The following is a 23,375-nucleotide window of genomic DNA, read 5'->3' as shown; positions in this document are numbered from 1 at the left end:
TATCCCAGAACGGAAAAGCTATTTTTGTAGGTCGGCCTTTTCATGACATGTATACTGAAGGAATCAGCAGCGCATTAGAGGTTTACTTGGAACGGTTCCTTCAATCAGGTCTGACCACATTGTTTAAGAACAGGAACTGATTTTAATGATAGATAATAGTGAATAGCTTGTATGCTTATATCTATAGTTGTCCTCTTATATCCAGAAGAGTAGAAGCATGTGGTTCACCTCAGAGGAACATTGTCAACACACTAGAATACATATTTAGCTTATGCTTTCCCATCTTTACCTTAAATAAACTACATTTATACAAAAACACTGTGGTACTTTTTCTTATCACTTCAGAGCATCGATTTATTTTGGTGATTTTCAAATATCCTGAGTACAGGAGCGTGTATCATTATATTTTATGATTTTACCTGATTGCCTGTGTTGAAAAGAATTCTGGTAAAGTTTATTTTTTTAAGTGCACATGGTAAATGGTTTTGTATTTATATAGAGCTTTACAGTACAGTTTTGAATTCTTACAGTGCATATATTCGCAGCACTTTGTTATTCTATGGGGGTCCATTCAGGGTTCAGCATCTTGCCCACGGACACTTCGACATGCATATGTGTCAGACTGGGGATCGAACTGCTGACCTTCAGGTTGGAGGACGACCACTCTACCCCTCAGCCACAGACGCACATGCAAGAAAAGCCGAGCTGTGAAGAGTTGAGAAGCATCAGCAGAAATGAGCCACTTACTGCCATCTGCAGACTGTGGATTGCATTGTCACTGGCCTTGGGCTGCTAATGATGGCTTACAGAATACTGCAGGGTGTGGACATATTACAACTGAGTGTTTACTAAAAACAGAGCAAATCTGAATTACAGTGTTGTCTCTTCCTATGACAAATGAAAAGTCAAGGAGTAGAAACAATGAAAGGACACAATAAAAAGATATACAAATAAAAAAAACTGCGCTCTCTACCAGCACCAACAGACAGAATTCTCTACCAATGAAATTCTACATGATCCAGTAACTACATATCCTTAGACTCACACTCATACTAATGTTGGCAGAACCGGCTTCAGGTATTATGCACTTTTTAAATGGAACGAGCTGCAATCTGTCCTACAACTGCAGACTTACCTTCCCCTTAGTGATTTTAAAACTTTGTAATATATCTTTTACGAGTCTTGATTCAATATATGTGTTATTTGTTGATTTGATTTTATGTTTTACCTCTATGTTGTTTTGTTTTTTATTCATCAACTCCTTGTTCTTCTTTTAATGATTAACTCATTAACTCCCCCGTTTATTTAATTACTGGTTGTAAATGTCTCCTCTTCTCATGTCTCTCTCTTAAAATAAGATACTGAAAATCTCAATAACACTGATGGAATAAAGATAAAAAAACAGCAAATCATAAAGATGGGACTGATTTAAGCATTTTACATCCAGTTGGGTTTTTCTCTTAAAATAGACTGGGGAAGAATCTGCCAGTTTAGTTTGACCATTTCTATTTATTATTTAAAGAACAATTCACTTTTTAAAGTTGGATAACTTTATAAAATAGACAATAAGGGAAACACAAGTTGAAAATATTCCACGTTCATTGCAGACTTATTCACTGGTTTTAATAAAAATTTGACTTTTGGTGGACCCAATAGTCACTATGCACCAACTGCACAATGTAATTCAAGAAATCAGATTAAATGTAGTGGAGTAAAATCTAAAGTATTTCTCTCTGAGATTGAATGGAGTACAAGTAGAGTTAAGAATAAAATAAAAATGCTCAATAAAGAACATTTACTGAAATTTTGTAAGTAGTATAAGGATTTTAATAAAGTAATATATAAAGATGCCATTTTTAACCTGAACCTAATTTTAGGGAATATATCAAAGAAATCAAGAGGACAACATTTCAGTTCAACCAACACAGTTTTGTTTTTTATTTAAAACTATCATCATAGAAGTGCACAGCACTGACTGAAATCCTCTGTGAACAGAAGAGCAACAATTTTCTCTGCAAATAAGTTGACATCTAGAGGAAAATATTCTTTACTACTTACACAAATAACACTCAAAACAAAATTCGAGGCACCGACGTAAATCCCTTTGATTACTTCCTGTTTAACTAAACAGTAATGTCCCTAAATAACACAGGCACAAGGTGACTACGTGCAATACTTCCGAGGTATTTTGGCTTAATTACAAGACTTTTGGTCTGTAGCTAAATTATACAGTAACACTAGTCAGTACAGTGGTGCAAACTCTGCCTCTAGTTACCTCACAACAACATTCATTACAGATATCTCAAACTTCTTGAAAAAAAAAAAAAATCCTCAAGCAAGCTCTCCACAGAAAATTACAGCAGAGTATGCATATTGCACATTGCGTACACCTTATGGTTCAAAGTGCTGCCACAATTTCATCCAGTCTCTTCAAATTAAAAACACGCTTTTTTTTTTATCTTCAGGGGTATTCTGTTATGTTGAGGAGAAACAGATCCCCAACACTTTTCTCTTCCTTTTCAAAAACGACTAAATCCTACAAATCCATCATCTGTCAAAACACGGAGCGGCACAGGTGTAGTGCATGCTGACTTGGTAAGCCCTGTTGGTGAGGTTGGACTTTGGATCCAGTGAGGCAGAGATGGTCTGGGTGCTGCCGTGCTGGGGGCCATTGGGAGCCGGCAGACTGGTGGTGGAGTGGCTGAGGTAGGAGGCAGACCTGTGGCTGGCCTGCTGGGGATACTGCAAACTGGGCCGGTGCAGGCACTGGGCCACAGTGGCTGTCTGGCCGGAACTGTGGTACACCATCTGCTGCTGCTGCTGACACTTCTGCTTGTTGGCCTCTCTGACATCACTGTCATGTGCACTGTGAAACATACACAATATGGATAAACACGTGTCTCCTCTTGAATGTACAGAAGGACGTTTTTAGGCTACTGACGGCTCTTAAAGTTAGGGTTGGTAATATGTTTCAATTAAATTGTATAGCGCCAAGTTCTAACATATATTATCTCACTTTACACAGTAAGGTAAAAACCTTAACAATCATAGAGAACCCCAACTGCTCCCACAATAAACAAGTACGGAGAGGAAAAGTGTTCTCATTAAGTGGAAGAAACCTCTGGCAGAACTTGACTCAGTCTGGGCGGCCATCTGCCTCGACTGGTCGGGGTGAGCGAAGAGAAATGGGGAAGAGAGGAGACGTGGCAAAGAGGGGAGAGAAGAGACGGATAGACCAGGATCAGTTGTGTGCCGTCATATTTGAGAGAGTGAGAGAGAGAGAGAATTGGGGTCGATGCTATGTCAGATTTAAAGATTGGACTTTCTGTCTTATTTGTTGAAATCCTCTCAACGTCCCCACAGTAAAGTAAATTGTTCTGGAATTCTTTTTAAACGGTGTCTGTGGCCCTTGCAGGACGGAAAATTCGGCTTCTAGCAATCGTCAGCTACTGCAGGCTCATATGCGTAGATTTAGCACAAGGCCGGATGAGGAGGTTGGATATATCAATTCCACTTTTTCAAAATGTAGCCTGCTCTTGCGAGCTTTTCAAAGATTACCAACCCTGGCTTTAATTATTGTGTGACAGCTTGAACTGAGAGTTGTCAGTATCTATCTGCTTTACTGTCACTGAAACTAATTCAAGGATCTAATTGTCCTTGTTGACAAGCGTGCACAGAATACAGCGGATTTTTCAGATACACACATGAGTAGTTTCTCAGCACATGGGACCAGGTTCTCCCATGTGTAGCCTGTGAGGCGCTGCAGTTGTGGCGGCCATGTAGGGGACAGGTGGAGGACGAGGCGGGAGGAGGCCACACACGCAGCCGCCAGTAGAGAGGGGGCAAAACACAAAAACACATGATCTGGGGGGAGAAAGAAAACAGGAATCCATCACCACAAACAAAATGCAATGGAGGAAAGAATTGCAGAAACTTTGTCAGAATTGAAGAGAGGCCAGATCTCAAGGTTCGTTTTACCACAGTAAAGATTATTAAGGAGTTAAAGTTTGATGAAAACAGCACAAGCACTCGAAACCAGTATTAAAAACAGAGACTGCTAATACCAAACTGCTTCATAAAGCGGATTTCAGACATGCACTGAGCGCCACGGTTCCCCTGTATTTTCTCTGGATGAGTGAACGTAAATGTCAGGGTGAGAGCCCTGGATTTGAAGCTTCATAAAAACTGGAGAAGTAGATGTGAGAGCCCACCAGGGGATCCCCCGGTGGGTTAACCACGAGCGAGTGGGGGGTGTTGATGTCTCCCAGTGAAAAAACTGTGCTAAAAAGTGGAAGACACAGTCGAAGATGTCAAGAGTTTGTGATAATAAGAGCAGATGTTAACACGTCACTTCCTGCCTCGGTCTGCTGCATCCGGCTGCTCCACCTCAAACCTGAATAATCCACAGGATTTGTTGCTGTTGTGTTCGTGTCTGTTTATGGAACCTCCCACTGTGTTGTGCATGTGGGAGGTTCAGGTAAACTCTGTATCAAATTCAATTTTGCCCACAGGTCATGTCTGAAAACAGCTTGAGAGAATGCTACAAGCAAGTGACACAACGTCAGCTAAGTCTAAAGCTAGTCATATCCACTCCTAAGACCTGAAATACAACTCACCTTGCAAAGAAACCTCCAGGAAATAATCAGCATACTTGGCCATGTATAATTTAGACTTCTCCAGGCAGGTCAAGGGCCAGCCATCATGGAGGTCTCCCTCATGGATGGCAATGGACAGGCAGTATTCTATGAAATGAGCGGCCGTGGGCAGGTACAGGTTCCACTGGAAGGTTTCTAGCAGGAGCAGCTCCATATGCAGCAAACCCTGCTTGGTCAGGATCAGGTTCATGGAGCTGATGCAGCCCAGGCTGTTCAGCGTCTCCAGCTTTGGCACCTGGTCTTCTCTTTCCTCAAACTTACCTGCAGCGAGGAAGATTTGGAGCTGGTCAGCAAGCACAAGAGCAATGCAGAGTCTGAGCAGTCCCACACTTGGGAGTGTGAGGTCACTTACTGGCCAACAGAAGACATGAGAGCGAGACCACGGCAAGCTGCTGCTCCGTGACATCATAGCGGTCCATGAAGAGGTCTAGCAAGTACACAGCCAGGTGTCTGGCTGCAGGACAGAGTCTGAAGTGGTTGCTAACAACAGCTATGAGGTCCGCATAGTATCGTCTCAAATTCAGCTGAGGAGACTGGCCCTTGTAGGACGGCAACTTAAGCTCCTGTTAGAGAAGATGTCGTTTTGAGAACTCAGGGCACACAAACTCTATGGTCACTAAATTCCCATTGGTTTATAATCTGTTATAATACAGTGTAAAGAAAAAATATATACGGAATACACAAAAACACACTGGAGCTAGTCTGATGGATGGGTCAGTGCCGACATTAAATTCAATTCAATTTGTATCGCGCCAAATTACAATATATATTATCTCGAGGCACTTTACATATTAAGGTCGCAACCTTAAAAATGACAGAGTTATGAAAAATAACAGTTCTGAAAATGAGCGCATTGGTTGCTCTACCACAAATGCAATAAACACAGAGACATACATTGAGCATTGTATTTTGTTGGTTGCTCTTATCTCTGCACAACCTTGCTCAATGTTTGACAAACTCAAGTGGCTCAAAACAATACACACATTTTCCTTCAGACCCACTTTACCTTCGACATTGTATCAAAAATAATTAAGAGTAAAAAAAAAAATCGTATTCTGATTGGAGTACTTTACCCTTCAATATCAGTTGTCTGTCATCATTTAGCTTATTCTTAAATCTTTTCTCATCTTACACCAAACAGGATTTGTTTTCAGTAGTGATGTTACTGTTCAAGGATTTCTTGTATTTGCTTCTTCCCTCATTATTAATAGAATTATCTTTTTCTCTTCATTGACTGTATCTAGTATTAATGTTGCAACTTTAACGTTCGCTTGTATGTTCTGTATTATTGTTCATTTCTGTTTCCTATTTGTGTTTAGGACCCCCCCTGGAAAATAGGATGAGGGGGTTTAACCCATGACATTACATCCCTTCGAAACAATGATTTAGATATGAGATGCTCATAAAAACAATGAATAAAGTATCATCTAAAAACACTTAAAGGGGCCTTCCCCTCCATGTCTGTGTTGGTAGCCACCCCAGCAGCAGGTGTGGCCCACTCACTTTGTACCGTAGTGCCTGGTATATGTCTGTGGCCAGCTGTCCTCTCCACCATTGGTCCTCTAGCTCCATTTAACACAGTGCTTTGGGAACCTGTGAAAGCCCAAACAATCAGCTGGTGCTGAGCACTGCCGGGGATCTGCACACTGCAACACTAAGTCATGCACAGCAGCAACTAGTTCAAAGTCACACGGTGGCAACATGACTGCTCACGGAGCGGGCATCGTGACCGATCGCCAGTCGTTCATTGTGTTGATGTTTTTCTGAAGTCAGGGGGAAACTCAGATGTCAATGTGGACACTCACCCGAGGAGCACATGTAGTGATGATCACAGCCAGCGCCACCGAGGTACACTAACCGGACATGCTTGCTGACACTCACTTGTTGTAGTGAGATCCGTTCAGCACGAGCTCAGCAAACACTACGGCTGCCTTCAGGGGCCGCGGGAAACGACAGCACTTCACGCTGAGAGCCCCGGAACAAAAAACGATAATGAAACTATGAAAGACAAATAGTAGCGTAAAATAGTTGTGAAGAGAACATTGGACAAACATCTTATAATAGTTGGGCATTGTCCATTCCCCTAAGGGAGAGCACTTCATTCATTGTTGAAGTTAGATAACAATCCTGTATAAACCATTTGCTAGAATATCCATTTCAACCTGACATAGACCTCTCAGAGTCAATTGATGATGAGAGTAATACTTTTCCAATTAGCATTTGAAGGCATCATTCCATTGCTGGGACTGATGGTGCACACAGGACGCAGCCAATTACAAGTAAGTACGGCAACTGTCAACATCCAATGGCGGCGCGGACTGCTGGCAGCCAGATGCAGCCAAAAGCCAATAAAAGAGAATGGTGAAATAATTATTAATAAAAGACCCAAATGTTCCTGAGCTACAGGAGCTACAGTAATGCAGTGATTGGTGACTGGGCTTTCATTGGAACCTTGGTTCATGTTGTGCACTGAAGTGCTGGTGTTTACCAGAAGCTAGTTCTGTGCACAATTCTTATGGAGTCAGGTTATTGGGGAGAACATGCAGATAATGCTACAACAATAAAGATAAAGATAAAAATAACTAAAATTCTGACCAGATCAGACAGAATCCCAATATGTAGCCCAGGACAGACCCTATAGAGGCAGATCATCGATGCCTTATGCCCTAAAGGAACGAAGAGGATTATGATTTAGATAATCTTACCTCTGTTTATAAACTCTATATACGGCCATTGGTTAAAATGCTTCATGTCTACACCCCTTTGGAAAATATGGACAAATTAATGAAATGGTAAATTATATCTAATGGAAATCTATTGGACATTTATTCTGATTATTTTCAAGCAATATATTGTTGATTATGATATCAATGTACCCAAGCTATACATGAATACAAAGACACAGTGAGTGACTCCTTAGGCGTTGTGTCGTAAATTTGCGAATGGATGAAATATGGTTCAAACACTCCCTTCTCTTACTTACAATCTGATATCACCTACATCTTAACACCGTCACCCCACCTGAAAAACACATTAGATCAACAATAACAGTCATTTGAGTGCATTCATAGGTTCCTCTTGGAGAAGAGGCCATTCATGCTCAGTCTAATGCTGACCAAATGCTCAGTGTCCTTTTTGTGGTACGAATTGAAAATGGGTCAGTGTGCCCCTGGAGCACAGCACAATTCAATTTGACCCAGATAGGTTAAATCAACAACAGTGTTCCATAAAATGCTATCATCTGATGCAATGTCGCATGTTACCAAAACAGCTCTATTTATTCATGGCCCAAATAAATATTGATTGTATATTTCATTACCACGACAGAAAATAATTCTTGGAGGTAAAAGTAATGTGAAAGCATTTCTGAGTTGGCACATTCATTCCTCCCTTGTAGTTTATTGTGAGGAAAATCTATTGTAAAACTATGTTTCTGAAATAAAAATCATAGAGAAAGATCAGACGGTTGCTCCATGTTTAGCCTAGATAATAAAAAGAGCCATCCAGGGGTGGTGGCTGTGTGGGGGAGGGCTTATAAAAGGATTGGTAATTCTATCCATTCTGTGGTAGACGCTGTCGAGGTGTTGGGTAGTCTCGTTCCTAATGGATTGGAAGTGTCTCCCGGAGGAAACAAAAGGGCGTCCTGGGTGGAGGGAGCTGGTGGTCGTCCTTTTGATGCTTTTCTTCCCTCTGGTGTCCTGCAGCTCCTCACTGGAGGGCAGCAGACAGCCATTGACCTGCTCAGAAGTGTGAACAGCCCCACTGCTGAACACGCTGACAGAAACACCACAGCAGAGGGTGTAAGCTGCCTGACGGTTATTGATTTTACATCGTCTACTGATTTCCTTTGCAAAAAGAACTTACATCCTAAGGAGGGGGTGGATGCCATACATCTTGATTGACTCATTTGATTTCTACATTTAAACTATTGATTCTCCTCTGTACATCAGAGTTTCCTTGGCAACTCATATGCTCATCTTCACCATATGTTATTACAGGAAGCCATGTGAGGACCTCGCCTAAGTTTAGTTTCTGATCCAGCTTGTTGGCAGCACAAAGGTTATTCTGCCCAGTTAGGGTCATGTATATGATTTAAAAGCAAAGCTACTTGCAATATATCACACAAAATCAAAAGGTTACATACAAAGGATACCTTGAAGTCATGTAAACAGCAAAGGCGAAATAATCAGTTGGTCGAACATATAAACGTTGGTAAACACAGGATAACTTATTATTTTAGTTAAATGCTAAAATAAATGTCTACATGTGTCTAAAACGGTAGTTAGGTAAACATATCTTTTACAAAAAGATCACTGCTGTGAATTAATCCCCACCTTATCATCTAGATGCAGTAAAGTGTCTCACATTTACTGAGATCCGGCCCAGTGGCCTTTTTTTTATGGCTGTTGAATAGTGGCACTTCATTGTGTGTTAATTTGTGAACTTCTTGACAGACCCAAAGGGCGTCCTGCTTCTCTCAGACATACCAGAGGTACGATAGAGCTTCACCTCCCATGTGTTGTGCAGGATAATGGGCTTTAAGATAAACACTTTACCAGCCTGGGATTAATGACAGGACTAACAGAAACACACACACATACAAAAACAAGAAAAGTAAATCAATTGCAAAAGATTTTTATATTACAATGAATCAATAAATGAATCAATGAATGAATGAAAATCCATTTCAAAATGTTCTTTTAATGGAAGCTGCTTTCAGACATAGAAATTATATTGAAGTCACTGGAGTCTGCATATTTTCCTGAAATCTTCCAGAGGGGCTGAGAATTCTGGACATTATGTTCTGGACTTCTGTTCAATCAGGGTCATAAATATAGTTTTTAATTATATAGTACAGCTTTGTCCCTAAATATAAAATGCAGGGGTGGATACAGGGGCAGGGCTGCTGAAATCCGATTGCCTCTGAAGTGCTCTTCCCACATTAGTAGTATTTGTTCTTTTTTTAATATATTAGTAACTTAAAATACTGACATTAATTATGAAAATTTGGAAAGAAAAATGTGTTCAATGATGTGTGGCTTTGCTAAAAGCTATAGAGTGAGTGACTCAAACGTGCACCTTACTGATGTAGGAATTGTGCATGGATGTTGGACTTAGAACTGTTGATCATCGCTCTGCACATTTACACATTGAAGTTTAATTTAACTGCTGGGGCCTTAACTAGCAGCCTTTATTTACATGCAAACTCTGAATGCAGTTGACAATGACAGTTATTAATACGTCAGTGCAGTCAATGAATACAAGGCTACAAGCTGCTTTAGTCAGTCTCCACTGGAACTGGAGTCAAACGAGATTTGACTGTATTTTAGTGGCGAGAGAAGTGAATGATCCACATGTGAATGAATGGCGACCGCAATGCATTGAGATCAATGTTTGCATGGGAAACAGCTCAATGTGTGTGAGTGTGTGTGAGTGAGTGTGTGTGTGTGTGTGTGTGTGTAGGCTCGGGACAGGACACACTCAGTCAGAGGAACCAGGCTAAAGGCTAAAGAAGCTCAGAGGCTGTAATCCCCGGATGAAACCATCATGGCTGCCACTCGCTGAGCTGTCAAGCTCTCCACAAAAGAAAAAGGTAAAAGCCCGACACAACTCCGAACCGCAGCCCGTGCTGTTCCTCCGTGGCTCTGCGGTGTGTGTGACCGCTCCTCTCCCTCGATGCGAGGCGTGGAGGAAAGCGGGCTCGACGCAAACTTTGTCGCCATGCTTGTTTTTTTAATCGAAGTTATTTGGTCTTTGTAAGCTCTTGTGGGTCACGTTAATTCAAATCACTCCGGAGAGCCGCGGCAGCTAGCTCGGCTAACAAACAACAACAACATGTGTGTTCGTGCGGTGGAGAAGCAGCTTGCGGTGATCTCACAGCTCCACACTCTTATCTGGAACTTCTCTGGTCCCGGAGGCTTTCCTCGCTCGCTGCGGAGCCAGTCTCATCACTTTGTTGTGGTCAGGTCAAACTGCACAATGGCCGCACGATCCCCTTGTTCATCTGCTGCTAAAACAACCCCCCGGCCGGCAGGATTGTGTTCTTTTAACCGTGCATTTGTTAGTGTTTTTGTAGTTTTTTAATTGCACCACCTCCGCTCACTATAGCGGGTGTAGTTGTGTTTTTAAGCAGCGTGTGAAGTTCATAACTGTGTGTGTGTGCGTGCAGGTGAGCAGCTCAGTGGCTGATAACAATCTGAGTTCCTCCTTTCAAACGTGATCCTGGTGCGATGGATTAACATCTATCCGCAGACCCAGCGAACAATAGCCAGCAACAGGTGGACTTATAGTGAAGCAGAGGAGCAGCCTCGGTTTGTGGATTTGACATGAGACGGTGCAGGTCCCAGGCAACAGCCAATCCGTGAGGTTAAATGTTTACCTTAGTGGTCACACTGTGGAGAATTGTCATAAACAGATTATAAATAGAAACAAACAGTAAATTGTGAACGCTCAGAGTTTATCACAAACAGACAGATTATAAAAACAACAGAAATTCCACTGCCCTAGGCTTTTCTTTCTTTATCTTTTCAAACAGTTCGGTGCCCTAATGATACCAAAACTTTTTTTCTTAAAAACGCCCTAAAACTAAAATGTGGTTCAACAAGAAGAGAAGATTTTAATCGCCAAGGCCTATTGAGCGTTGACATTTGAAAAACCCGCTCCAAACCCGGCATTACTGGTGTCCTCTCTGCCGGGGGTCAGGGACGTCCACACTGCCGGCTGATGTGCTTGACCCCTTGTTCAGGCAAACAGTCAGAAGAGGAGCATCCCTCTGCTTTCTAACGTATCTCATGTATCGCCATGTGCTTTAAGTTTGTCGTGCTCCTCCCTTTTAGACAAAATTGTTTTCATCATGAAATACAGACACACTTTTTTTTGATTTGGTTGTCATGTTGACATCGAGTTTGAGGGAGCTACTGGCAATATGTAGCCTAATGTAATGTTCTGCCGGAGTCAGGTAGAGATTGTTTGTGACCAGAGTTAAATGTCATGTTAATTTGGCACATTGGAAGCAGGGGAACTATATCAGTACAGAGATCAGACAACGAAACCGGCATTGTGAGGTTTTGTGTAATTCAGCGCCTACCCATCGCTTCGCTGCTATCTCTTGCCACCATGTGGTTTTTCTCACCACATTTCTTACCCTTCACGGTTTCCCTCTACACTTGACATTCAACTACTGTCCATACCAAGGGACATTATTAAAAGATGCTTCCCACCAGTTTCTTGTTCACCATTTCAAGAGTGTTCTAGCTGAACTTGAAGTAACTAGGCTTTCTGAGTAGGTATAATTTCTGCGTAGGCAGTTTATATACATATTCTGTGTTATCTATGAAATAAAAGTGTTTATATATATATAATTTCCGAAGTATTTTAAGACATCCAACCTTTTCAACAGGGTACCCTATGGTTTTTTTAAGGGGTGACATAAGTCTGGAATCTAGTGTTTATTCTCTGATAGTTTCTTTGGTCCTAGTAATATTTATATCCAGAGCACTTGATTGAAACCAATTCTGAGTGATGTGAAATAATCAAAGAGAAATGCAGGCTGTTGATTTGTTACCTTTGTCCCGGAGCTGCATTCATTTTGAGCTGCTTCTTTGTGTTTTTCTGCACTTTCAGAAAGCTGAAAACCCATGGATTCGATGGATCTTTCTGCAGCTACCTCCGCAGGAGATAAGAAACAGCGTTTCAGGAAGAAGGGCAGAAACAGGCGCAGAAGGCTCCACCTCAGGAAGACTGCTGTTCAGCCCCCTACTATGCAAAGTGAAGATAAGTGTGGACAAAAGAAGATAGCGGAAGTGTGGCCTTCATCAAAGAAGACCTCCCAGGAAGCACAGCACAGCCAGCACGGGACAAACAACAGTGAGAAAACACTGAGGTTCACATGCTCTCAATGCAGCGACAACTTGGAATATGTTCCCAAAGACTTGGTGGCACACTTTGAGGACAATCACAGAGGGAGCCTGCCAGTCTTTTCCTGTCACACATGTACTTTTAAAACACATGAGTTCTCCTACCTACAGATTCATCTATTAAGCCACATGGACACTTTTTCTTGTTGCAGCATTTGTAGTGACGACGTTCAGCGCACATGGCCTGAATTCAGTGCACACTTGACTCTGTGTCACTGTCAGAATGGCAAATATTCCTGTCAGATGTGTCAGAGATTCTCCACAGGTGACGTTAAAGTATTTCTAGAACATATATATGCACATAATTTGAGCCTGGAAGGAGTGAGCAGTGATCTATCGCTGCGCACAAAAGACAAGAATCAGTTTGGGCCTAAACCAAGCACTCTACGTTGTCAACACTGTGGCTATGAGGCATCTCAGAAGTGGCTGATTACTAAGCACATTAAAGCGGTCCATGTTTGCCAGAATGGTAACCAGAGGCAGAGGAAAAAGGAGGAGGTTCATTCCATAGCAATGAAACAAAAAGACCCGATCCCCAAAATGAAGCCTAGATTAACACGAAGTGCAGTTAAGGAAATGTGTTGGCTGACCCAGGACTGTCTGTCCCTGCCAGGGAGAGAGTTCCTGGATAAATACTGCCACCTCTCAGACCCACAAACAACACTAGAGGAGACTCAGCAGTTTTTGATGAAATCTGTCGCCAGGGAAACCGGCGACCAGAAATGGACCAAGGCCCTGAAATCGGTTTTGTCGAACGTCCCTCAAGATGTGACCCTTCATCCAAAGTCGGAGAACGGAATCATGTCGAACTCGGCTGACCTTACTGTCCTCACGGTCAAGAACAAGATAACTGTAGCACAGAACGGCGCCGCCTATGCCAAAAGGATGAGAAGGATGACGGCATCAGATAAAGAGACCGGTTTCCCGGAGAGTGCTGCTGACGATGCTCGGTGTGCAGTTGACCAAAATGGGTGTCAGTCAAATTTGAATGACTGTCCACCTTGTCCGCAGACCGAAAGCAAACTCCACAATGACGTCTCGGTGTCAGCCCAGAACGAGGCATCAGGGTGCACGCAAATGCAGGAAAACAGAGAGAATCAGGAATTAGAGACTGCTCCGAAAATGGAGGAACATGGGAGAAAACAGCAGGAGCCCATGCACGAGGATGTGATTAATATCTCCAGTGAGCTGAAGTCGACAAACGAGAGCGTGGAGCCGACATCCATCAGTAAAGTCCTACCAAAAAATAAGAGACGAAATCGAAGACGGAAAAGAAGGTCTAAAAAAGTGTATAAAAGACCCTCAGGACTGCCCTTGAAAATAGTGCTGAAGAAGAATCCCGTGAAGGAGAAGCAGTGGGTGTCACAAAGCTCTTTGTCTCCATCAGGAGGTGATCCCATGGAGGACAATCATGGGCTGCCAACTCCCCATATAACAACAGAGATGACAGCACAGATTCTATCAGAGAAGAAATGGACCAGAGCTTCCAGGACTGATCTGCGAGAGCCGGCTGAAGCCACCACTTCAGATCCACAATCAAAGTCGGGAGAAGAACTCAGCCCCGGTTGTGCTGCACAGCCAATGGGGTCTATAAATATGGACGTTAATGAGCCTGGCGTGCTTGTAAGCTCGTTGTCGATGCATCACGAAATGCAAGATGATCCAGAGGAGTCACTGCATTTCCCTGAAACAGATGTTGACGTGAGAAGTTCAGCTGGTAAATCAGGAGCTGTGGCAGAGGCTGAGGTAGAGATGTGCCCCAAGAACTCACCGCTCCAAACATCAGGCAGCAGCGTGGAGCGCCATGAGCCAGACGAGAAGACGATTTCAGCAGCTGATGGAGAGACTCAAAGCAGTTGCACCAAGTCTTCCCCTGTTTCCCAACCGGCTATTACACCACAGGGTAAGACAGCAAATTATAGCTTCTACTCAGACATGGTGGTTAAAGAATAACACACGCTGGCTTTGGAACATTCAGTATATATTTTATATTCATGAACACTAGCATGTTTGTTTTTTTAAAAGCATTTTTTAATAAGTATATTCACCCTTGTTTCTTTCAGGTGAGGTAAACCTTGAAGACTCGAGCCCTGCTCTGCCTTCAGAGCATAGTAACCATAGTGCTGAGGGGGGGGGGGGGCAGAGAAGTGCCTGCAGACTCCTGCCCAGATCTCCTGTGCAGCACTCACTTGCCGGTGGGGAAAGCCATCCAACCACAGCTCTCACCAGCCTCTGGGCACCTGTGTCATCCGGCCCGTAAAAACCAGCAGAGGACCCTGAAGTTAGTAGCCATAAATTCAGCTCAGTTGGTGAAGCGTCCGGCGGGAGACCAGCCTGTTGTGGTGCTAAATCACCCAGATGCCGACATCCCCGAGGTGACCAGGATCATGGAGGTCGTCAACAGGAACAGGGGAGAGGTGCAGAAGGTGGTGTTGTCCCGCAGGACCCTGAGTGCTCTGTCAGCCATAAACAGGGAGGCCCCTCAGACACACGAGCCACCAGAGGTCCAGTCTGACTCTGCGAGCCTCACGAAAAACTCTGTACAGGAGAGGTTTCTTTTAAGGATGAAACTTCGCAGGTTGAGCCGAAAAAAGTACGAAGTAGTGGACGCATTCTCTCCCAGCAGGGACGTGACGACAAAGTTCCGCTGCTGGTTCTGCGGCAGGGCGTTTACAAGTCAGGAAGTTTGGATTGACCATCGACAGCGACACCTGATAGAGTGGAAAAGGCCAAACTGTGAAAACTCTTGAATGTCACACACACTGGAGGAAAGACACAACTAGTCTGGGAAAGAAAGGATGACTTTGCAATACAACAAAACAATAACAGTAACTGTGATAGCCACTCTCCTTCGTTTTAAGGTCTTAATGAGTGTTTCTTTTTTTTTTTATCATTCTCACACTTCCTGGAAGGTTCACATTCTCAGGGTGATTAAAACATTTACCTTCGTCTCTCTCCCAGTATGAGTAGCTTGATGCAAACTCTTTGTAGATCCGTAATTATTTGTGCAGCCACAAGGACGTGGTGTCGACAACTTAGTTCTTTATATATGTTTTTGTATAATGTCAACGCAATAGCTTTATTTAAGGTGATTTAAGTACACTGTCGTATGGAATCTTTTATAGAACACTGTAACATGTATATTTGCCATACCATCTGAGTTTTATGGATCAGTTTATGTACGGGTAGGCTATACAGTGTGGTAGCTATAATATTTATGTTTTTGGAATGGGATACAGAGACCCACAGGTTACTCAGATATACCAAAATCTTTGTGTTAAAGAAAACAGACAATAAGCTGTTTTTATTCAACATTTATTTATGACGCTAGGTTTAGTCTTTTGAAACCTTTTCTCATTGCTTTTTGGGCCTTTGAAAAAAATCTGTTAATTTGTAAAATGTTTGTATAATCTCCAAATTCTGTTATGGTTCAAATATGCTATTATCTTTTAAAGTTATTCCCATGCATTATTCAGTTGGAGGATTTACTCCTAAAGGCAGGATTAATTTAAAAGAGCACACCATTGTTCTGTGACATCAATGAAATACTAACAAAATCATATATTTTTTAAATCTGGAGAATTTGCTCATGTCTGTTTTTTTTTCTCTCAACAAGTTTCCTCTCTTTTGACTTGAAATTATCCTCTTATCTTTTAATTGCACTATGAAAGGAGGATTAATATTCCCCGTTACCTCACCTTATCAGGCCTAAGCCTTTGACAATCTCGACCAGCGTCCCACTGTGGTGAAACATTTCCTTAAGCAGCCACGATCCCCGAGTATTCACAGCAAAGGGAACTGCGGCTCTTCTTCATGTGTGTGACACTCGAGGAATAATTGGACAGATGAAAAATAAATTGTGCACGTACCCACAGATCTGGAGTGTCAGTCAGTCGCTGTCTGTGTACACGCGCGTGTACACTTCTTCGATTTAGGTAAAAAAAAAATATATATATTTGTATATAGTCCGGGAGGAGGTACTGTAAAATGTTAGAATATAGAAGTATCCCAAAGTGCCTTGGCGTTTTGTTATGCAACCAATGTGTATGAGTGTGACAACATTATTTGTTAAAAAGAGAATAAACCGGCCTGTTTATTTTCTCATGACTGAAGATGTGAGTTGAGTTTTACAACACAAGAGTAAGAGTTTTATTGAAATCAAAAATATACAACCCTGTACTTTTTGGCTCTCCAAAGTTCCGCTGCCGTAATTGAATTATGTGTCTACCTGCTTCTCTCTGCTACTGCAACACTGTCTCATTCCTTGCATTCATTTTGATACACTGTTTACTGACAGAGCATTACAAAAAAAAACTTAATAAAACTTGAGTTAAAATGTCTTCTGAGTCAGTGCTGCTTTCAACTCTGCATGACCAGCAATGCAGGAAAGTCCAGTGCACACTCCCAGCACCATGTGATCTTAATGGAGGAGGAGGAGAGAGGCATCACACAGCACTTCTTCAAACAGTCTGACAGTAAACACAGCGGGCTGGGATGTACAAGCCCGATCCTTGGGTCCTCTTAAGGCTTCATGGGATAACACAGCATGGTGGCGTCTTTGCTGTTACTCTGGCCGTCGATCACCACCAGAGGATTCCTCTGGTGGTTCTCGATGATGTGGGAGATGGTGCTGAAATGCTGAGAACAACAAAATGAGGATGATGAGTTAGTCCAAAGTGTAAAGTTTAAATTTCCATCTCATGAAGTTGGTTGAGTTGATTAATGACAGTTAAAAGGTCTGTGTTTGATGTCATCATTTTAAGATTAACTATAATTCTAATATACGATAAATAAGTAACTATAAATTCCGCTGAATCTTTTAAATCAAACACTGAATCATTTCCCAACTTTACCATGAGTTTCAGTCTTCCTACATTCTTTATCCCCTATGTTCTCTATTGGCTTGTTCCATTGTTAGGAAGAAACGTATAAAAAAAGAATGTAGATTTGAAATGTAAACTTCACAGCCCCAATAACAGCAGCCTTTTCATAAAAATTGTATATGAGTGCTTTCCACTGGAGACATTTTGACATGCCACATTGGGGAAAGCATAGATGTCAATAGAATCAATGACGGCTGATTTCCATTTGCACTTGTGGTTAAAAGGCTCAAAGACCATGAAGATAAGGGACACAACTGTTGACATGTCCCGAACAACCACCGGTGTTTAACTCATTAAACTCGTGTGGAAGACCTTCAAACGCACAAGAGAGACATTCACCATCTTGTCCTATGTTTTAAACTAAAATGCCTGCCTCAGTTTTATGGGTATTGTGGTACTGTGCATGCTGAAATGACTATTTACTTTAATTGTGTGTGCAAATTAAAAACTGTAAAATGTATTCTTGATATAAAACCTTAAAAAAAGAGGCCAGCAGGACAAAAGCAGGGTCCATGACATGGCTGATGTAATGTGATTTTTACATTATGTGAAAATGACTGTTGTGTGACTCCACATCTGTCGGTGATGATGCAAGATGTGTCAAGCTATTGTCAAGGCCTGGGGACACGTGGACTGAAGTTATTAATTGGACATGAGCATTTCCTGCTATTGTAAGTCAAATGAAAAAAAGGCTTATGATGCGGGTAATATGATTTCAGCATAAAAAAGCATGTAGGGGCCAAAATGCATATTTGGTCTGTTTGTTTATTGTTTATTTTGAAAGGTTAGTCACACTGTTTTGGATCATGTCACTTCCGTTTGATTGATACATGGGTGTGGCTTAATCTATATACCTGGGCAGTCAGATCAGCGGAGCGGGGGGGAGAAAGGGGGTTAGTGGCGCACCTGATTATATTTTCTGTTTACCGTCGTCGGCGTCGTCATCGTCAAACAACCATGTTTTCATTCATCAATAGTCATTCGGTCTGCAGCAATAAAATGCTCAAACTATATTCATCACCGGACTTGGATTCATTGTACGACGCGTAACAGCCTGGAGCCCACTTAAGCCTCTTAGCGGCCTTTTATAGGAAAACGGACGCTATAAAGCATGTAGAAAAGGTATACCTCGCGTTTCTGGCAAAAATAATGTCTTTGATTTGCCACAGCCAGACTATTCCTAATTTTGTTTCAACAACATTATTCAGGACAAGATCAACACGTCTACACAGACATAAAGAGGCAAAATGAGAGAAATGAAACGTCCTCCACTCTACCTCCTCTCCTTTCTTCTCTCTTCCCAGTGCATACTGCTGCGTGTTTGCCATAAAGCGGATTGGTATGTTGTACACCCGGCCCCTGTAAAACACCACTAATGTGTAGGGCTGCTGTGCGTCATGACCGGAGCTCTTCCTCACCATAAACGCCCCGTCCTGAAACAGAGAGCACTCGCAGTCAGACCCAGCAGGGCATCATGGGAAATAATCCACACACTGCTCGGTTGGATTAACAACATTGCTTTTCTAAGTACGGGCTTTCTCACTTTATTTGAGTGAAGCAGAACCTCGTCAGCAGTCCTGCGGTCACAGGCGCCGGCGTACCAGGGCTTCTTGCACATGTCTGCATCCTGAGGAGAAGTCAGCGGAAAAACAGAGGATATTAGAAAACACATTAAAAAAAAAAAAATTGCTGAGTCATTTAAATCCTTTTAACAATGTCATGCTTCATGTGGATCACCTTATCTTCAACCTTTGACCGATTATCAGGAGAAACAATTCTTCTGTGTGGTGGTCCTGACACATCAGACACAAACACACACAGACACATTATGGTGTTTAGTTACAATGTAGCTTTTATAGTAAGACCATTTAAAAAATAATAATAATAAAGCACCAGAATAAATATGGTACCATTTACAAATATGTCTCGTATAGGAGACATAAGAAGAAGCTGTACTTACTGTGGGGGGTCAACAGGGGAAGAGGAATTCTGCAATAGAGGCCACGAGTACAGCGATATTGATTAATTCTACTGTTATCTTGTTCAACTTGAGTTTAAAAAGTGGACAGAGTCAGTATAATGCACAGTGTAAACCTGCATGTTGCAGTTCTTACTTAGGGCGAATCAAGTCCAGTGTCCCAGCCTTTGGAGGAACTCTGTGGTCTGGGGTTTGCATCACAGGCAGCGTCTGGCCTGTGGAAATCCAGACAAACAGTGAATCAGTAATGTCTTCATAATAATAACTTAATAATGAGTGAAAAACTTAATTTAATAGCTTCATAAAACGAAGGAATAGCCTATTGTCAATATGTTAATAGATCAATACAAATATCACCTATACATATGTTTTCAATTGTTTTCAGAACACTATCATTTACAAGTGTATTACAAATGTCATTAATAAGATTATAACAAAGATCAAACATATATCGAAAAAATGCTTAGGCTTTCTGCACAGTGAGGAGGTATAACACTTTTAAATTAAACAATATTGTTCTACCTTGGCTGTCAAATGTTGTGCGGTTTATCAAGTTTTTGTCATTCTTATAAAGAAAAGATTAAAAAGAAGCAAAAATCAGTTTTAAACTTATATTAAAGTCATAATAAAGAAATTTATGAAAATAATAATGTGAAATTTATGGACAAAATTATCTATAACTGCAACTACAACTGATCTGAAACAGTTCATCTTGATTTGTTTTTTGGCCATATCTTCATCAGCTCATCTTGGGACACTACAACTGGTCATCATTCTTTACTAAAAGTCATTGAAATGTTTTCTGGTAACACATTAATGTGGTTTTCAGGGAAAGACATGAATTCCAGAAATAGATGGCGCTGGTCATCGGCCAGTTAGTTGCCATCTATCTCCAGATTTTAATAAAAAGTCTATAACTAATGATGCAAATGAATGTGAACGCTTACTTTCACACTGCCTTGGTCTTAAAGCCGGCTTCTGCAAAATAAGTCATATTAAATGTTTTCAGTATTATTCAACATCTTCATCAAATGGGAAAGTAAAATACAGTAAATAAAGGATGATCTTTATGTAAAATTATGTGGATTATTGTGGACTTGATAAAAATCCTACCGGCTTTAAAGGTGGTTTTGGTGACCTCCTGTGAGAAAAACAATTAGATCAGGTTATCAGCTTTGTGACATTTAAACAGGTCTCACTATATTTATATGTAATTAGAAAAAAATGTGACATAAGTGATGCTTACTCTTTGGGCAGAGGTTTTGGCAAAGGTGGAGGAGGACCCTCTGCAGCTTGATCCTTGGAACCTAAAAGAGCACATTGTCCAAATAAACAGGTGATCCACCACCTATTATTCCAGTGCACGGGAATTTATTACTCCCATGCCACTAGTTTGCCTCCTGGTGTTGCACCTAGAATGATTCATGGTAGAAGTCTCAACACAAATCCAAAGGAAAACAAAGTTTAATTTAATACTCACAGTTATGTGGATCACAAACTTCATATTCATCGTCCTCTGTAGGCTCCTGGACCTGCGAAATCATGAAACCCATAGTTTAATATACTCCTAACTATGCAGCATATAATGTCTCTGCAAAACATCCTTTGAATGAAATCTACATTTGTCATCACTTACAGGAAGCGGAGATCTACTCCTCTTCTGTCTATAATAAAAAAGAGATTATTATGAGTGTGGTAATAACAAATGCAATGATTTCAACATTTAGATCTTTAATATTGAAACTATTCTAACAGACATAATAGAAAACAAGTAAAATCCATTTTGCAACTGATCTCTTCGGTCTTTACATTAAATGATAGTGTTGCCAGTCAGTACCTGGGGCTGGGTGTGGGTGGTAAGGGGTGTGACTGTGTCTTAGACACTGGACACAGTCTGTAAAGTAAATACAAGGAGATTATTACTCTCAGATTCTATCGATTTTTTTCACTATCCAAGTTTATACAAAGGAAACAATGAACCTAAGTCAAGAGAGTGTAAAACTGACCTGCTTACTGGCTGAGGTAATGAGGTCTCCTGTAAAGATTCATTCAAATAAAATTTAATTCCACATATAAAAGCACTTTCAAAATGCTTGTAAGATGTGTCACAGCTTTCTCACCTCTTTCTCTGGAACTTCGTAAAAATCTGAAAAATAACCAAAGACTAAATTAAACACCTATTCATGCAGCAGTGGCCTTGGACCTTTTTCCGTGTTTGACTGTCTCAGAATCAGAATTATTTTAATTGCCAAGTATATTTACGCGTACAGGCAATTGCCTTGATGTGGTTGATGCATTGGACATAAAACAACAATCAGACATAAAACAACAATATATACAGTAAGAACAATAAGTTATAGGCACGTGCAGTGCTAAGGTGCTCTCGCCGTAGGTTATTTGTAAAGGAAAGAGATGGAGTTTACACAACACAAGCTATTTCACACAAGAAAAACCATAAAGAAACTTGAATATGTGATGAGATGTTTTTGGTGAAAGGTAGAAACGTTTGGCTCCTGTTCCCTTTTACAAGTTGTACAAGTGTACAAGTACATGGTCAGTATTAAAGCGTCTGGAATTATTTTTTGTAGTATTACATAGAACTCAAGGTTGTGCAGTGTTAAGCACCGTCACCGCAAGTCCAGAAGGTTCCGCTCATATCCCCGTTCAGCCAGGGTTTTCTGAAAGGAGTCTGGATGTTCTCCCTGTATCGGGGTCTAGAGCTAAAGCTCCAAATTTGTGAAGGTTTGAAAATGACTCTATCCTCAATCAATCAGAAGAGATAAGATTAGAGTAGAAAGGTATTTCAACCACCTCCTCCTGGGACCTGTTTTTAAAACTGTTTACGGTTCGTCTTAGATTTCAAGCATCATTTACTGTGATATGTTTTCATTTGACTCCACTTTTATTTCCTACCTCATTTGTACGGACATTCAGTTTGACAGGTGGGAATATTTTATTCTGGCATTGGCTGGAGATTAACCTTTTAGTTTTCAATTCATTGCATAACCACTTATTTCCAACTTTGGTCCAGCTTCTTAAGAAAAACAACCCTGGAATTTCTCCCACAAAATCAAACTTGTGTATTTGTCATCCTGGCTTACATCACTATACTTGCAAATGGACTGTAATTCTAGAAGTATAGTGCGGTCACTTTGTTGTATCACCCTGTCAGGATGGTGCATTCAACACAGGGCTCGAATGCATGGTATTTGTAGTGTTGATAAGGGATGATAATTACACAAAAATCCCCTTGTGAACTTACAGCAGGTACAACATGTGTATTGTTGCACCTACCAGAACTTTCTTGATGCTCTGGGGGCGTTGGCAACATGGGGCGATCCATCCCTTTTCTGCGCCTACAAGGCATTATGGGATCTGAGGAGAGGCATTGGGAAGATATATGTATTGTTATATATTTTTTTGAGTTGTTAGTCTCCACAGCAGCAGCATACACATCACGTGTTTTAGATTCTTTTCTCTCTATCGGTTGTTGCGTATCTTACAGGCAGGTTTATTCTCTTCAGGTTCTATGTAGTTGTCGTCCTCGTTACTGCCGTCTGGACTGATGTAGTCTTCCTACAAAACAACATATTGTGAACAAAGGGCCAAGTCAGCTGTGCTCACTCAATTGATAGCACCAACACACAGGATATGGCAAACAAGATAATGTTGAGTGGAAGCTTCAGCAAGACACAGGCCTGCGCTAGAGTGTTTGTGAGAGCTTGAGTTCAGGTTTGTTTACCTCATCACTCGCAGTGGGGGTGGGTTCAGGGGGCAGTTGTTTGGAGGCTTTGCCTGGGCGGAGGGGCTTCCTGGGGTGCCGGGTGGGACGGTTACGACAGCTGTCTGGAAAGGAGAAGCAGAAGTAGAAACAGGATATCAGCATTTGCATGAAGCACCCATCCGAAACATCCTGTGAATGATCAGTGCGTATCCACTGAAG

General features: G+C 41.5%; 3 protein-coding genes across 4 annotated transcripts in view; 1 reads left to right on the top strand and 2 right to left on the bottom strand.

Annotated features, from left to right (window-relative positions):
- Positions 1-1,908: 1,908 nt before the first annotated feature.
- On the bottom strand, positions 1,909-6,596 carry ccnj (cyclin J). Its single transcript, XM_053436414.1, has 6 exons — positions 6,461-6,596; positions 6,159-6,248; positions 5,008-5,218; positions 4,617-4,916; positions 3,705-3,864; positions 1,909-2,866 (listed from the first exon to the last, which is right to left on the bottom strand). Exons 2-6 carry the CDS (start codon positions 6,225-6,227, stop codon positions 2,548-2,550), a joined length of 1,059 nt encoding a protein of 352 aa, XP_053292389.1. The 5' UTR covers positions 6,228-6,248; positions 6,461-6,596; the 3' UTR covers positions 1,909-2,547.
- A 3,363-nt stretch (positions 6,597-9,959) lies between these two features.
- LOC128453150 (uncharacterized) lies at positions 9,960-16,911 on the top strand. Its single transcript, XM_053435867.1, has 3 exons — positions 9,960-10,248; positions 12,279-14,474; positions 14,635-16,911. Exons 2-3 carry the CDS (start codon positions 12,293-12,295, stop codon positions 14,829-14,831), a joined length of 2,379 nt encoding a protein of 792 aa, XP_053291842.1. The 5' UTR covers positions 9,960-10,248; positions 12,279-12,292; the 3' UTR covers positions 14,832-16,911.
- The window catches only part of blnk (B cell linker), a 21,422-nt gene continuing 14,738 nt past the window's right edge, over positions 16,692-23,375 (bottom strand). For both annotated transcript variants that reach the window (XM_053435868.1, XM_053435869.1), the window contains 17 exons: positions 23,175-23,278; positions 22,936-23,008; positions 22,727-22,807; positions 21,553-21,578; positions 21,439-21,467; positions 21,270-21,326; positions 21,069-21,096; positions 20,913-20,964; positions 20,679-20,739; positions 20,546-20,573; positions 20,380-20,410; positions 19,569-19,647; positions 19,415-19,443; positions 19,192-19,247; positions 18,998-19,081; positions 18,732-18,887; positions 16,692-17,209 (listed from right to left, as the gene is read on the bottom strand). In XM_053435868.1, the coding sequence (XP_053291843.1) occupies positions 17,093-17,209; positions 18,732-18,887; positions 18,998-19,081; positions 19,192-19,247; positions 19,415-19,443; positions 19,569-19,647; positions 20,380-20,410; positions 20,546-20,573; positions 20,679-20,739; positions 20,913-20,964; positions 21,069-21,096; positions 21,270-21,326; positions 21,439-21,467; positions 21,553-21,578; positions 22,727-22,807; positions 22,936-23,008; positions 23,175-23,278 (1,091 nt within the window). In that variant the 3' untranslated portion in view covers positions 16,692-17,092. The remainder of the gene's footprint in view (positions 17,210-18,731; positions 18,888-18,997; positions 19,082-19,191; positions 19,248-19,414; positions 19,444-19,568; positions 19,648-20,379; positions 20,411-20,545; positions 20,574-20,678; positions 20,740-20,912; positions 20,965-21,068; positions 21,097-21,269; positions 21,327-21,438; positions 21,468-21,552; positions 21,579-22,726; positions 22,808-22,935; positions 23,009-23,174; positions 23,279-23,375) is intronic.

This window comes from Pleuronectes platessa, chromosome 12, assembly GCF_947347685.1.
Source record: "Pleuronectes platessa chromosome 12, fPlePla1.1, whole genome shotgun sequence".
Taxonomy (NCBI): Eukaryota; Metazoa; Chordata; class Actinopteri; order Pleuronectiformes; family Pleuronectidae; genus Pleuronectes; species Pleuronectes platessa.
This window is presented reverse-complemented; position numbering and strand designations above follow the sequence as displayed.